Genomic DNA, 16,408 nt, shown 5'->3' on the forward strand with positions numbered 1-16,408 from the left:
GGTGATCAGGCTGGCTTTGGTGTTGTGGGAAGTCATGTTGGTGATGTTCTCGACGTATGACCAAACAAAGTACTCTAGCTGGTTCAAGTCAGGAGAGGAATGGAGGCCAGTGAGGGAAGAATACAAAGTCGTAACACTTCTTTAAACCAAACCTGGGTATCTTTGGACTTGAGGGCCGGTGTAGGGTCCTGCTGCCACACCCAGGGTCTGCCAGCGGTCACCTGATTGCACCAAGGGATCATCACACTCTTCAGCACATTCAGGTACACTTTGGTGTTGACTTTCAAGCCGACTTTGAAGATGTGAGGAGGCATAATGTGGCCCTCACCTGAAACCACACCAAAGACTATAACCGTGGTCAGAAACTTCATTGAGCTGAGCCCTCAAGTGTTGAACCATCCAGATTTGCATTTTGAGGGTGCTGGCAATGGTCCTGTTGTCATAACTTCGATTGGTAGAGAGCAAGAGTTGTACAGTGGCACATCGCCGATCTCCGTCATTAAGCATTGTGTCACTTTCAGACATGATAGAAGACTCCTATCCCTCTTGGAATTTGTAAACAACTGACCAACTAGTAGATGGTCTGCAACTATTAACAATATAGATGTCAATTTAACTATCAACAACATAGATGTCAATTTAACTATCAACAACATAGATGTCAATTTAACTATCAACAACATAGATGTCAATTTAACTATCAACAACATAGATGTCAATTTAACTATCAACAACATAGATGTCAATTTAACTATCAACAACATAGATGTCAATTTAACTATCAACAACATAGATGTCAATTTAACTATCAACAACATAGATGTCAATTTAACTATCAACAACATAGATGTCAATTTAACTATCAACAACATAGATGTCAATTTAACTATCAACAACATAGATGTCAATTTAACTATCAACAATATAGATGTCAATTTAACTATCAACAATATAGATGTCAATTTAACTATCAACAACATAGATGTCAATTTAACTATCAACAACATAGATGTCAATTTAACTATCAACAACATAGATGTCAATTTAACTATCAACAATATAGATGTCAATTTAAAGAATGCAACAGTACTGAAATATACAGATGACGTAAAGCTGTACCTAGAGATAAAAAGGACAGATTTTTTTTTTTTTTTTTTTTTTTAACGTTCACCTCTCACAAGGCATATCGCCACTTGGATGTAAGAGGCTACTATTTGGGACCATGCCTAGGAAAGATTAACAAGATGTTGGTTTACATTACATTTAAACTTCTGCATATCAGTACAGCCAGGGAAGCATTCATATAGAATAAAATCATTCAGTGATAGAGATTGTTATTGGAATTTCAAAGTCTAGCTGCTCAAGTGAAGAAACTATTAGAATAGAAAGCTTTCTGGTATTTAGGGACTTCAACAGTGAAGGGGTGAGATTTTATTGCTAATCCGGTTTGTTGGGGACATGTATGTCAAGGGGGCACAAGTGCAACAAGTTCATCAGAGCACATTCTATTAAAATATTTGTAAAACAGGCACGAAGATGCAACATTGTAGTGATAGGAGAGGGGCTAGAGCTTAGTTGACAAAGTGGGATCTATTAGATTGGAAACTCTTTTTTGAACCCTATCCAAGAGGGAGAGGCTAGAGGTAGATGCACCAGCCCAGATGTGGCAACAATACTTCATGCAGTGGTGAATGGTGGCCTTGTAGAGGTACAGGATACTCACAGGTGTAAGTAGTCTTCTAGCTCGATAGAAGGAACTCACCTTCTTTGCACCAGCTTTTACAGTGTCCTCAATGTATTTGTTCCTGCAAATGTTAGGCCAAGGAGTTTGAAGGAAGAATTCTCAGGTAGGGCATTATTTGTTATAGATACAGGCAGTTGGAGAGGCGTCTTGTAATTGTTAAAGGAGAGCAACTTGGTCTTATTAGCATTAAATGTTACCATCCATTTGCGGCCCCATTCCACTAGTTTGGGAGTGATTTTCTAACGATTCTGCCATTGTCTTGGATTTATATACATCCGTTCTTCTCTCATGCATGTTATAGAGTGTTGTATCATCAGCGAATATACGGCACAATCACATGGACACAGCTGTTCTCGCCAGATCACTGAAGCATCACGATAAAACATTACCCTTGATAGCCTGGCGAAGCATCAAGTATTCAGCTGATATTTGTTTGGGTTGTCAATTACGTTTTTGTTTAATTTCGGATTCTGCACTTCATAAATCCTTGCAATCAGACCATGATACAATCCAGCAACGGATCACAGAATGACAACTGCAACTAGCTGCAGACAATTGTAATACCATGCTTTTTGTGAGGAAAAAAATCCATCTACCACTTACTCTCTCCACAATACTAATATCAAGAAGTTTTCTTGTGGACATGACCTGGTTATTACTATCAGCAGTGATATGAATTGGATAAAACACATCTCTAAAATTGTTAAGAAGGCTAGCAGTTCTCCTGCTATTTATTTATAACTGTATACAGCTATGGTGTGAGTACAATTAGAATATTAGATTCCTTTCTCTCAATAACTGACACCAGTACCAATATGACCTCCTGTTGAGGGGGGCCCCACCACTCCAGAGATGCAGTAGAGGACTAGGGGGCTGAAACTGCGAAGTGGTTCCTTCTGATGATCATGGTACTGGATCAGATTGTGGAGCTGTTGACTGCTGTGCACCGTGAGCAGTGCATACAAGTTACTCTCCTGTATTTTTATGTGAATAACTTGGTTGTCACACATTATTTCTCATTTGTTTGTTGCTTTTCTTTAATACTTTCAGGTTTTCAACTGGAGATGCCCCCCCACCCCCACCACCTAACACACACACCTGTGTTCTTTTGTCTATATTGGAACCCTGAAACTTCAAGCAACTTCCACTTTACCGGATTTTTTTTCATTATCATTGTCATGTAAAGTTGCTAAATCTCAACAAAGGCAGAGTATGACAAAGGCCACAGAGTAAAACAAGCTAAATATTGTGAATCACTCCAAGGATAACAGTTCAAAAGATGTTGTAAATACTGTAGATTTATTGTTAAAATCATTTGCCACAACTTTCCAATAAATACCAACATATACTTACTCTGAAGTTTCCAGAACTGTCCTTCATGTAAGACACAAGGAAGATATCAACAGGAACCAAGGCTGAGGTGACAAGAGCAGTGCTTAAACCCAAAATAGCAGCCATGGTGGAGCTCCATTCACTGTCATATTTACTCATGAAATGACGCACATAAAGGGTTGTAAAGACAAGGATGAACTGAAAATAAAAAAAAATAAAAATAAATATTACATTACTTGATTACTGGTGTCAAGAAATGCAAAGTAACTGTTTTCAAAACAAGCCAATTAAGCATTGGAGGAAATAAAAACCAATTTGCTTGATACAAGATTCTGTTCTTGTTGGAAATTGTTTTAATCTAGAAGTGTTCTGGAATTACACATTAAAACTCTACGATCATCCGATATTCATTTATCTTAAATCGTCATCTGATTACAATCAAAATATAGACTATTATTTTTTCACCAATATTTTTTTCAAACGTGCTCAAAATGCGAGTAGAGCTTTTATAAATATAATTATATACATTAGGTAGAACCTACGCAACGAACACTGTTTCGATGTGAACACGTTTTGTTAAGATTCTAAAATGAATCTTGCAATCAAAAAAATACAATAAAGCTGTTCAAAAGATTGAGCAAAAAACGAGGCAGCTAAAAAGTCAACCTCCATTAAAAATGTTATTTATTCTTCCCTCACTCCAACACATTCACAGAGTGTATATATACACACACACATATATATACATAATTATGTGCATGCTATCCTAGTCCTTTTCACACAATTTTATATAGTTTCGAAAATTAAAATCCAGAAAGAACAATACTGAAACTTATGTCTAGAATTCTCCTTCTAATTTTCCTCAAAACGCTTCCATGATTTTGATTCTAAAATAATGTCTCCAATTTAAGGTTTAAGCTTAAAGGCTCTTCATGGGAAATTAAAATTCAGAAAATCTTAATTGGTGTCTAATGACTATGGATCAAATTTAATGCAATTCTAAATTAACCAATTTTTCTAATAAGAGGTATTATTCCCCCCTCAGATACTGTAAAATATTTCTAAGAAAATGGAATTTGCACAATATATATTAATCAATGATTAATACTCATCTTTAGAATTTCTAAAAAAATAAATAAATAAATAAAAATAAGAAATATCAGAATTTTCACAAAGGGCTTCCACCCATATTTAACCGCTTTCGCTTAAAATCAAAATTAAATACAGGCCACATTACTCATCCTTATGCTTAGCAGCTGTGTTCCAAAATTTATGATTGGTTAATTAGTTTGAGAGTGAATCATATATATATATATATATATATATATATATATATATATATAACATACACGCATCCCTAGCTTTATATAAACAGAGAAAGGTGTACTTACATTTCAATAATGAACTATTCACATCACTAGTTTCTTCTGGAATATTGTCAAGTGAAATTTATTTTTGAATAGGATTAAAACTAAAAATTTATTGAATGTAATAAATTACCCATCCATCTATATCCCTCCTCTCACCACTTTTCATTCCATTCACCACTCAATGTAACCTACTTCAGTCGTGATTGAGTAGATGGAAAAAATGCATGCAAGTACACACAACCACATATCAAGAATGACTTAAAAACATGGTCCGTGAAAGAAATAAACATTACACCGGTTGTGGTAGAGCCAATTAGCCCAATGAAAAAAATCTAAAATACACCTAGACACAATCTCTGGAAAAGCAGACTATAGCAAAGTACAGATTGCAGCTCTAAAAGGGATTAAGTCAATCCTTAAAAAGAGCCCTTGAATATAAATTTAACTCCAAAAAATTAAGTGTTGGCCATAAGAGGAGGCTCCTTTATCACTTCAAACTAACTGAACTAATAATAATAATAATAATAAAAATAAAAGAGAAATGATTACCGAATTTTATTTAAAAACTAAGTGCCAACCAAAAAAAAAAAAAAAATGTAAAATCATATTCAGCAAAACATGGATTTGAATTTAGTGAACAGAAGGTTGTTGTCGAATATGAGAATTATATTTGAGGAAAATGTCGTTGGTAAAATAGATTGAAAAGGGTTTTCAGAAACTTTAAATACGTGTAGGTTGAAATAGATCTAAACTTAAGTAACCACGGCTGCTTGCGAATTTGATATCCACATAAATTCAACCTGTTTAGAGTTAATGCCACTTCAGTTCAGATTTAAGAGTTTATTTTGATAAGAAACTGCCACCATCATGGGAAGCAGACAAACTAACAATATGCAGGTCCCGAAATTAGTAAACCCGAGGCAGAATGATGGAAACTATCTCCGCAGCAATGTAAGCTATAACTCTCGAAGCATGCACAATGATGCATGTTTAATGTAGTTGCAATGCATGCAGATAGATGACAGAACTGATGGGAAAAATATCCTTATCGAGATTTGACCACCCAAAATTTGATTTCGCCACTTTGAAAAAATAATTACCTCTTTAAGGCGAGGGTTCATACTGAGAAAGTAGACTGCTTGAAATTTTACAGAATTAATGTCAACTCTAGATGATAGGTGTCTATCATCTAGAGTTGACATTAATTCAGTAAAATTTCAAGTGGTCTTACTTGATCAGTCAGTTATTTTTTTAATATCAAGTATGGAGTTGTTTTTGTTTTTAATTATTTAGATAGTCTTCCTAGAGTTGTAAATTCTCATTTTAAAATGAGTTCATTCTCTACGATTATTCAATTTATATCTAAATTATAATAATTGTAATAAATCTAAACATTTAATTTCCTTAAAAGCAATAATGATTTTACATTTTAATATTTATATTATTTTTTGGTAGGCATTCTAATTTTGAAGAAGAAAAAAAAAAAAAGTATGGTTTTTCGTCAAAAGATTTATTTTAAGGAGGAGGGAGGATGCACTCTATATTAAAGAATTATTTAATATATACCCCCCTCCTTTTTTAAAATTAGAATTGGGTGGAGTAAGTACAGGGAATTTTTGCAATTACTCACAAGCAGAGCATTACCACTGTCAATTAAGGAAAGAGTCTATCTGGCATATGTAGGATATGAGATGTGTGAAAGTAAAAACTGGCAGATGAGAGTTGAGGATATGTGTTGCATGGAGAGAAATAAAAGAATATAATGGATGCATAATGTGAGGGTTAAAAAACAGTCTTAGATTTGTTGAGCTCAGAAGAATTAAATTTGGACAGTATAGGGAGATGCGTGCAGAAAAGACTAAGATAGTATGGCAAAGTTGAAAAAAAAAAAAAAAAAAAATGGATGAGAGTTCTTGAATCGGTAGATGGGAAACAGTTCAGGTAGTAGATCCAGTTCACAGGGGAAGGCCAAGGAAAACATGGTCAGTGATAAAAATGGATTTAGAAAGAAGGGGAAACACAGAGCTGGCCAGAGAAAAGTTTAGAAGACATTGTTTTAAAGCCAGCCATCACATGCCAGCATGTAAAACAGATGTTTTACAAATATGGAGATTTTTAATCTTGCGTTTAATGTTTGTGCTGCATTATTTGATAGATGAATTTACGGTCAGCTCGAACCACTTATGACAAATAGATGATTGATTAGATCAACATGATGGTGAACATTTAAATTAAATTCAGTTGCTAACAGTGTTTTAGTGAAACCATACCTCATATAATGTCTTGAGAAACAGAGGTAGAAAGATAATTTGTCTCTTCTTCATCAGTTGTGAATACGACCAAGAAACAACTACTTGTTAAGAAATTGAAACTCCATTTAGTTAATATAATTTTAAACGAAATAACTGCAACCTTCTTCAAACCCAGATCAATCTTCCATGAATACCATCAGGAACATTTTGGCCTCTGATTATTAAGATGGAGAATATAACAGATATTTTATCCTATTAAAAAAACAGGCAAAACCCATCAACTTAGAATGAATGCTCTATGCTAAATTGATAGCTGAATATGGTTAAATTTATGCTCATTTTTGCATTACATACTAGTCTATATTAACTGTGCATTGAATGGATACTATAATATTTAGTTAGCTGCACCTTATACATAGAAAATTTTAGCTGGATTGGCCCATTGGTTTGCAAGAAGAATTGGAATGGACAGACTATGAGAAATGCAATAGAGCTGACACTTGTGCATTACTGTCATGAAACAACATTTTTGGTTTTATTTTACAAAGTACAGAACAAAGGGAGACAATACAAATTAAGAACTGGGAGAATTGAAGACATCAACAATACAATAACACAAAACTAAATTTTAAAGTGCCAGATTGTTTTGAGAAACCATTCTTTAAGACAAAAAGTCACATCCCTTCCATTAATGACTTCAAATTTATAAATTTTAAACGTCATACACTTTGACAACTTTCATTAATTTAGGAATTTTTGTGTTAAAAAAAAAAACAACACTATTTTGTGTTATTAGAATTTTATTTTAATTCAATAAATGTTCAGAAAATGTTTTATTTTGTGTTATTGTATTATTGACATTTCCAATTGTTCTGGTTCTGAAATTGCATTGTCTCCCCCTGTTCTGCATTTTTCAAAATGAACCCAAGAAAAAAAAAAAAAAAGTTGTTCTGTAACAATAATGAACAAGCGCCATAGATTCTGACACTTCATTTTGACTTGTGTCACAATTCTATAAAGGTATCTCCTACTCCCCTCTTCTGCCACAAATGCTAAAATTGCTTGTAGGATTATCAAATGTGCAAGTGCCAATAACCTTATTATTTTGTTTGCCATTTATAACTATAAAATAATATTGTCTCTTTCATAAATATACTTGATACCTCACAAAGCAACAAGAGAATGTCTTCAAGCCTGCATTTCATGACAGACTATCCTCCACTAAAGAAACATATCTTTATTTGTATATAAATAAACATAAGTACTTCCATCATGCAATGGTTAGCAAGTAAAACACAGCCTTACTAGTCTTCTGATGAAACCACTTTAAGCGACACCGGAAATGAGAAAGCAAATAGAAAGTTAGATCACATGTTTGAAATGAATTCAAAACAATCCTTAACTAACTAAAAGTAAAGGTTTTCTTTAGGTCATCAGAAATGATAATCACAATTTAAATATAATTATATTACTAACATAATTTTAGGATTTTATCTGAAATGCAAAAATCAAGTATCATGCTTCAATTGTGCTCTAAGCAGATGCATTCATTTCAAACCCAGCCCTGTCATATAAAAGAATCTACTGTTGATTTTACATGCTGTACCTTTCTGCTTGTGTGGGAATAAAACTTCTCAAATTCACTTGTGATGTAAGGCTATATATGGAGTTAATTTGGTCAAAATCCCCGTGCTCCTTCTTTCATTGGATTATTTCAATTATCGATACTTATCAAAGACATTCCGATACAAAACCTATCTAAGAACACTGCCAGGCACATAAAGTACCTTCATGTGAAATTTCATAAAAATCAGTCCAGCTGTTTTAGAGTCCACAGCAAATAAACTCACACAAAGTTCCTTTTATATAATAGAGATCAGTACAAACATTGGCAAAGCATATTTTTCTGAAGTATATACACTATTCTGACAAACTTTATTTCAATTTAAATTAAGATTTTGCATGATATCCCTCCCCTTTTTCCTTTTGCCAGACATGACCTGAAAATTGGGTCTGTAGGATTATCAAATGAATAGCTTACAATAATCTATTGTTTTTCTCATTCAGATGACATGTGACACATTGAAAAATAATACAATTCTTTTGTTTTATGTGTCATACATTTTTCTTTATTGTTAGATGTCATTTTCATCATTTTAAGCCTCACAAACAGAAATTATCAACCATAATATACTCCAGGGTTTGAACATTAGGGTTTCATGCACTTGCTGCATTTAGTCAAACTGATGAGTACTGAAATGAGTAAACTTGTCTGTGGATAACATTAAATTAAAATTTAAAAAAAATTTAAAGGAAAAGGGGGGGGAGGGCAAGTGTAGGTTGTACCAGAGCTAATATAAATTACTTTATTTAATAGCTATGCATTATAGTGTCTGTTGGTATACTGGGATTTCATTGTAACAGACAGACGGTTCCTGGAGTAGAATGTGTCTTTACAAGTCAAAACATCAACACCCTACAGAGAAAAAGAAAAAGAAAAATGGGTGGAAAAATAAAATTAAAAAAAACAACTTTTTTTTTCATTTCTATAACATAAGATGAAACCCTGGTATGCCAAACAAACACTTTAGCATGTAGTTAAAAATGATTTCTACACATTAGGTTGAGAACAAAGTTCTTGCGGCATTTTTACTTTTGATTTCAAATGATGTATTTTCAAATAAGTTTTGGTTATAATACCTCTAGAAGTGTAAGCCATTTTTAGTTTCAGATGGTTCGCTGTTACACACAAGTCCTGAGAGGTGACTTGTTTGTAGTAAACAGTTCTACAGAACAAAATATTCTTACCGTGTCGAGACGGAAAAGAAAACGTGAAATTGCTCCAGAAAAGGTTTAATATTTATGAAGCAATTCTGGTTTCTGATTGGTTGGTAGCAGAACGTGAATTAATTTGATTCGTCAGTTTTTAGCAGCATCGTTTATAAATAGAATCGTCCGACTGTGTGGAATCATACCCCATTAAAAACACCAAAATATTGCAACAATACCTTTAATTTATATATCATTTTAAAGAGCGTTTTTTCACTCTATCTCATGGTTTAAATTAAGCGTTTTAGAACAATTATATCTTCTTTTCAGAATGTTTAATACAAGATGGAAAAGAAAAAAAGCAAATTCACACAATTTTTTTTATTTCAATTCAAGTTACGCCGAAAAGCTGCTGAAACAGTTTGCGATATCAACAAAGCGTTTGGCCAAGAACTACTACTGAACCCAGAGCACAATGGTAGCTTAAGAAATTTTGTGGCCGCGACGAGAACCTTGAAGATGATGAGCATAGTGGTCGGCCATCGGATGTTGACAATAATCAATTAAGAGCCTTAGTTAAAGTCAATCCAGGCACAAATGTTTGAGAACTTTCTTCTGAATTAGACATAACATATACGACAATTTCCAATCACTTGAGAGATTGAAAAAAGAAAAAAAAAAAAAAAAAGAAAAAAAAAAGACCTTTTATGAAATGAGAACCCGTTTCTTGATCAAGTAGTGATATTCAATGAAAAGTGGGTTTTTTACAACTGGTGATGCTCAGCTCAGTGGTTAAACACCAACAAAGCTCCACAACATTTCTCGAAGCCAGAGTTTCACCAAAAGAAGGTAATGCTAACTGTGTGGTAGTCAGCGACTGGTCTTATGCATTAGTTTTTTGCATGCAGGTGAAACCATTAAAGTGATAAAGTACTGTCAATAAATGGATGAAATGCATCAGAAACTTCAACAACACCCAGCATTAGTCAACAGAAAAAGCCCAATTTTCCTCCACAACTCTGCCCAATCACATGTTGCTAAACCAACCCTACAGAAGTTGAATGAATTGGGAAATGAAACTGCCTCATCTGCCATACTCTCCAGACCTCTCACCTACCGACTACCACTTTTTCCAGCATCCCAACAACTTTCTGCATGAGAAATGCTTCAAAAACCTAAGTGATATTAAAAACGCCCTCAGCGATTTCATTTTTTACATTACTGGCATCACTTGTTTTGCATTGCCAAAAGTGCGTTGATTCTGATGGTGCTTATTTTGACCAATAAAATTTGAAGCCAAGATATGTTCATCTGAATTTAAAAGTTAAAAACCACAAGAACTTTCTTGTTAACCGGATACAAGAAACTAGAATCTTAGGAAAATATCTTTATCATTCCAGTAATTATAGAAGCAACTGGATTTATGAAAAAGAATTTCAACACCCCCACCCACCACCCACACACAGTGTGTGCAAGAGACATTCAAATAATTGTACTTAAAAGGACATTCAGAATCTTGACAAGATCTCTCTTGGAGTCCAGTAAGAGACTACTAAAAGGATATACGAAAACATATTTAACTGGTCAATTAAGAATATTAATTTTCCTCTCCTTAACTTCATGTTTGAGAGATAAAAGAAAACCTTTAAATGGAATATTCGAATATCTATGCATCTGATATAGATAGCAAGTATTAGTCCCAGGAAGGGGCCCGTTGATTTCTGAGAACTACAACCGACATAAAATAAAATAAACACACATATACACAGGGGAAAATTTAAATGCCTACTCAACATTGTGCTCGCATGTTTAAGGTCTCTGTGTGCAGGGGTTTATCATGACGACCGGGCATGAGAATAGTAGATCTCAACAAAATATCCAAAATAACATTATATTTGAAGCCCAAATAAAACGGCTACACACTAGCATATGATTCTTCAAGTGATGTTGCCTATAGTAACAACATCAAATTACTCCACCAGACCAGATGAATTCTGGTCTTGGAATAGGGTTAAGACCAAGACACCATAAAAAAATACTGTAGTAGTTAACTGATCATCTGAGAGGAGAGAAAAAAAAGAAAAAGAAAAAAAAGAAAAAAAGAAAAAAAGAAAGAAAGAAAAAAAGAAAGAAAGAAAAAAAGAAAGAAAGAAAAAAAGAAAGAAAGAAAAAAAGAAAGAAAGAAAAGAAAAAAAAGAAAGAAAAGAAAAAAAAGAAAGAAAAGAAAAAAAAGAAAAAAAGAAAAAGAAAAAAAGAAAAAAAAGAAAAAAAGAAAAAGAAAAAAAGAAAAAAAAGAAAAGAAAAAAAAGAAAAGAAAAAAAGAAAAAAAAGAAAAGAAAAAGAAAAAAAAAAAGAAAAAAGAAAGAAAAAAAGAAAGAAAAAAGAAAAAAAGAAAGAAAAAAAGGAAAAAGAAAAAGAAAGAAAAAAGAAAGAAAAAAGAAAGAAAAGAAAAAAAGAAAAGAAAAAAGAAAGAAAAGAAAAAAAAGAAAAAGAAAAAGAAAAAAGAAAAAGAAAAAAAGAAAAAGAAAAAAGAAAAAGAAAAAAAGAAAAAAGAAAAAAAAAGAAAAAGAAAAAAAAAGAAAAAGGAAAAAGAAAAAGAAAAAAAGAAAAAGGAAAAAAGAAAAAGGAAAAGAAAAAGGAAAAAAGAAAAGAAAAAAGAAAAAGATTTTTTATTAACATAACTTTTGAAAACTAAAGGAGAACTTTAATGGAACACTTTAATTTCCCCTTGATTTCTGAGAATTTAAGAAAACATAAAACATGATATAATCAGCGTTTCCGTTACAAAAATTGATATGCTAATAGAGCATTCAAATAGGTTACAGTAGGGGTTAAATTTTTCACAGAATCTAAAGATATAATGAATTTTTTTTTTTAACTTAATCCAGTGTTACTAGGGGTAATTATCAGTTAGGTCTATGAAATGACTGAAATAAAGAAACAAAATTTTCTTTTAAATTGATTTTCATTTTATAAAACAAAAAATATCCCTGAAAAATGCACTTAAAAGAGGTTTAAATAAGAAACAAACAAAAGATGTACAAAGTACTGAGGATGGAGTTTGACTCCAAAATATAATTAAATTATAAATTTCAAACAAGTAAAATATTTGTTTATTTTCGTAATATTGTGTTGTGATTTGGCTTTCAAGCACACCTGCTGCATATTTTATTCAAATTAAATCAATGCCTCTATAACAGAATTCACACCCCTTAGGTTTAAAAATTTATTTTTATTGCCATCTTTAAGTTTTAAAATAATCAAATAAGAAATTTGTTTTGTTAAAGGCATTTGCCATTTTCCAGCCATTTGTAATTCAGCGTCAACAAGTAGGGTTTTTTGTTTAAGAAAACACCACTGGACTAATAGTTTTTTGTTTACTTGACCTCATATTACATTTCTTTTTACATTTTATTTTTCAAGACAAAATTGTAAACAGCAATTTCCAACCAGCAATCTATGTTCACACTGGAAATCCGGGTAACTATCAGTAATAATAGATAAAAATAAAGTGAGAACTTTTTGCAGGTCATGCAACCTAGCAATAAACGACCTTTGTGCTACAGCAAATTTTAAACATAATATAAGCATGTCATTATTTGAATATAAATCAATTTTATATATTTGTTTTTTTTTCAATCATAGATTAATTTACGAGCAATAAAAATGTACTCCTTCCCATTGAACTTCCAGTCTAGCGAGGCGAGCGGGGGTGGGGGGGATACAAGAGAAAAAAAACAAACAAAAGATAAAGAGGAAAAATGAAAGGGAAAGTCTGAACTTTATGACACAACCATCATGTATCACTTCAAATTATAAATAGAAACTAACCAAAGTACCAGTGTATGCCGGATTTCTCAACTTTTTAATTTTACAACGAAAATTAAAAGTTAAGGACTAGGTGTGTCAGAAATTTCGTGAAAATGGTGAATAATTCCACCCCATCTTTCCAAGCTTATAACGCCTCGAAAAATTTAATTCAAGCCCTAAAAAAAAGAAAAAAAAAAAAAAAAACTGTTTTTTTTTTAAAAAGGTTTTAAACTTCGTACTTTACAGGTAAATTTCTAAAAAACACTACGTTTTTTTTTTTTGTTTTAAGTTTGAATATATTATTTATTGACCTTTTCTCTTCAATTTGTGAGTAAATTAATTATTTACTTTTCGGTAAGTAAATTAATTATTTACTTTTTAATAGACACTTGAAAATGGGGGGGAGGCGTGAATTTAAAAAAAAACATTTGTCTAAAATATTATATTCGGTTTATTGGAAAGAGCATAAAATTTCACATTGACCCTGAAAATATCGTAAAAATAGAATCAATAGAAAAATTTTTATAGATTTTTAAAGTTTAAAAATTGAAAAATATTGAGTTCGGAAAATTCATTACTGTTTTTAAAAAAAAAAAAAAGAAAAAAAATATATATATATTTCTATTACTTTTAAAACAACTTTAATAGTTTATTTTGGAAGTATAATCCATAAAGAAAATAAACAACCCACTTTTAAAAGAGAAATTACGAGATGTTTATAGTTTATTTGCAGTTTCATGTTAGGGTGTCAAAAATTCCTACAAAAATTCTGATACACCTAGTTAAGGACATCTAGCAAATATTTTTCATCCATTTTTAATACGAAAAACAAATATTTATGCGTATACTGATATTGGTTAAGAAATAACTGGAACGCTATGCAAAACAAATTTTTACATCCGAAATTCGATTATTTTTTTTTTTTCATATTTTGCTATAGCTAAATGAGACATCCTATTAGATGCCAATCATTCAGCCGCTCATACATTCCAACCTACACACTCCCGAGCTTTTTTAAGATTCTAACCATCCCTTGAAGTGCAATTGTTTGAATCTCATCTGCACTTGGTTCAATGGGTATATTTGCTAGGTAGTTTTTGAAATTATTTTTCATGAATCCAGTTGCTTCTATAATTACTGGAATGAAGATTTTCCTCCAGTTTCTTTTCATGTACATAAGAAAAAAAAAAAAAAAAGTTATCTTTTCCCTCTCAGTTCTGATCAACCCAACATCATTAGGGACACCAACGTCTAATGTTGCTTCTTTTTTTCTCTTGTTCCGTTTGAATAAACTATTGCATAAAATATAACTGAAGGCAAACACTTCATCCAAAAAGTCACCAATCTAACAGTGGTTTTTATGTCATAACATACACAAAGTATTTTGGATCTAAGAAATAAAGTAACATAATTATAAAATTCCTTTTTTTTTTTTTTTTTTTACAAAGTGGTCACCACTTATCAAGGCCCGGAAGCCACTCAGGGATAAGGGTTATTGCATGTACAGCACGTTAGTGTGGGGATTTAATAAAGTGTCTACTTAAGGGGGCGGTTCATCAAGAATTTGTTTATGTTGGACTTGAAGACATCCAGGTTGTAGTCAGGTGAGAAGCAGGCAGACAGAACAGAGTTCCACAGGCGTGCAGTTCTAAGAAAGAAGCTTTGTTCATGGAATCTACGTTTTGATTTAGGCACAGATAAAGAGTGGGGAAAATTTTTGACAGTAGTTTCAGATAGACGGGTGTTTTTCATAAAAGATTGGCGAGGGGAGACCAGAGATTGGAGTTCAGACGAGCACCTGCCATGGAAATAACGATAAAACAAGGATAGGCTCACAACGTCTCTTCTGTGGGAGAGAGGTTGCAGGGAAGAGGAAAGGGCATCCTCCACTAAGCCACGAAGTCTATTTTGTACTCTGTCAAGGTAGGATAAGCTGTTTTTAGCAGCTCCTGCCCAGATATGGCAGCAGTATTCCATCCTTGGGCGTACTTGGCTTTTATATTAGATAGAGAATTGCATCAGTAGTGAGATATCTTCTGGAGCGGTAGAAAGATCCCACCATCTTTCCAGCGACCTTGGCAACAAACTTGATGTATGTGTTCCATTTCAGATCAGGAGTAAAGGTCAAGCCCAGAAGCTTGTCAAAACATGGGGTTTTTCCTAGACGAGAGCCATCCATTTCAATTGATGTCAGATGGGGAACAGAGCGTTGATGATGTAAAGATAGGAGTTTGGTTTTAGATGCATTAAAGGTAACCAGCCATGTCTTCCCCCACTGAACCACGTGCTCGAGATCAGAGGAGAGAGAATCAGAGAGAGCTTTGTCATTTACAGCCTTTGATGTGTTGCCGTAGATGGTCGTGTCATCAGCATAGATGTCAATGAATGATTTAAGTATGTGTTTAGGGAGATCATTGATGTAGATCAGGAAGAGAGTTGGGCCCAGAATGGACCCTTGAGGGACTCCAGCATTAATACTGCAGGCCTCTGATTTTTGTCTATCAACCACTACTCTTATGAGCCTATCAGAGAGAAATGATTTAATGATAGAGAAAACATTTCCAGTTATACCATAGCTGGAGATCTTGTGAAGTAGGCCTTTATGCCATACCTTGTCGAGGCCTTCGATATTGTCAAGAAATTCACTAATCCTATGAGATATAACTGTTAGCACATCTGCGGTAGATCTTGCAGAACGGAAACCATATTGCGTGTCACTAAGAAGGTTATTTTTGCTGAGGTGGTTGACTATTTCTCTATTTAATATGGATTCCAGCAACGTACTCATGACACACAGGAGACTTATTGGTCTGTACTGAGAGGGAGATGACTTATCACCTGAATTCTTAAATACAGGGCATACTGATGAGGTTTTACAGGGTGTTGGAAAGCATTTCTTAAGGCAACGCTTAAACAGTTTCGTAAGTATGGGAGCAAGTTCTGGTTGAAGCTTATTTTACACTATAATTGGAATGCCGTCAGGGCCAGTTGCTTTACTGGAATCAGGGTTCTTGATTAACTTGGCGACCTCATGCACAGATATTTGTATGCTACCTAGCATGTTCTGTGTTATAGGTGGAAATATGAGGAGTTAATGGCCTTCGTCGCATAAGGTAGAATTAGATGCAAAG

The 16,408-nt window shown here is 33.1% G+C and overlaps 1 protein-coding gene across 1 annotated transcript in view; it reads right to left on the minus strand.

The window, feature by feature from the left end:
- LOC145296710 (putative lysosomal cobalamin transporter) overlaps positions 1 to 16,408 on the minus strand; it is an 81,010-nt gene that overhangs the window by 46,076 nt on the left and 18,526 nt on the right. Inside the window, exon 2 of the mRNA XM_080142689.1 lies at positions 3,098 to 3,274. Within this exon, the coding sequence (XP_079998815.1) occupies positions 3,098 to 3,274 (177 nt within the window). The remainder of the gene's footprint in view (positions 1 to 3,097; positions 3,275 to 16,408) is intronic.

Source organism: Euprymna scolopes, chromosome 17, assembly GCF_053919585.1.
Source record: "Euprymna scolopes isolate OS-2025 chromosome 17, ASM5391958v1, whole genome shotgun sequence".
NCBI classification, from domain to species: domain Eukaryota; kingdom Metazoa; phylum Mollusca; class Cephalopoda; order Sepiida; family Sepiolidae; genus Euprymna; species Euprymna scolopes.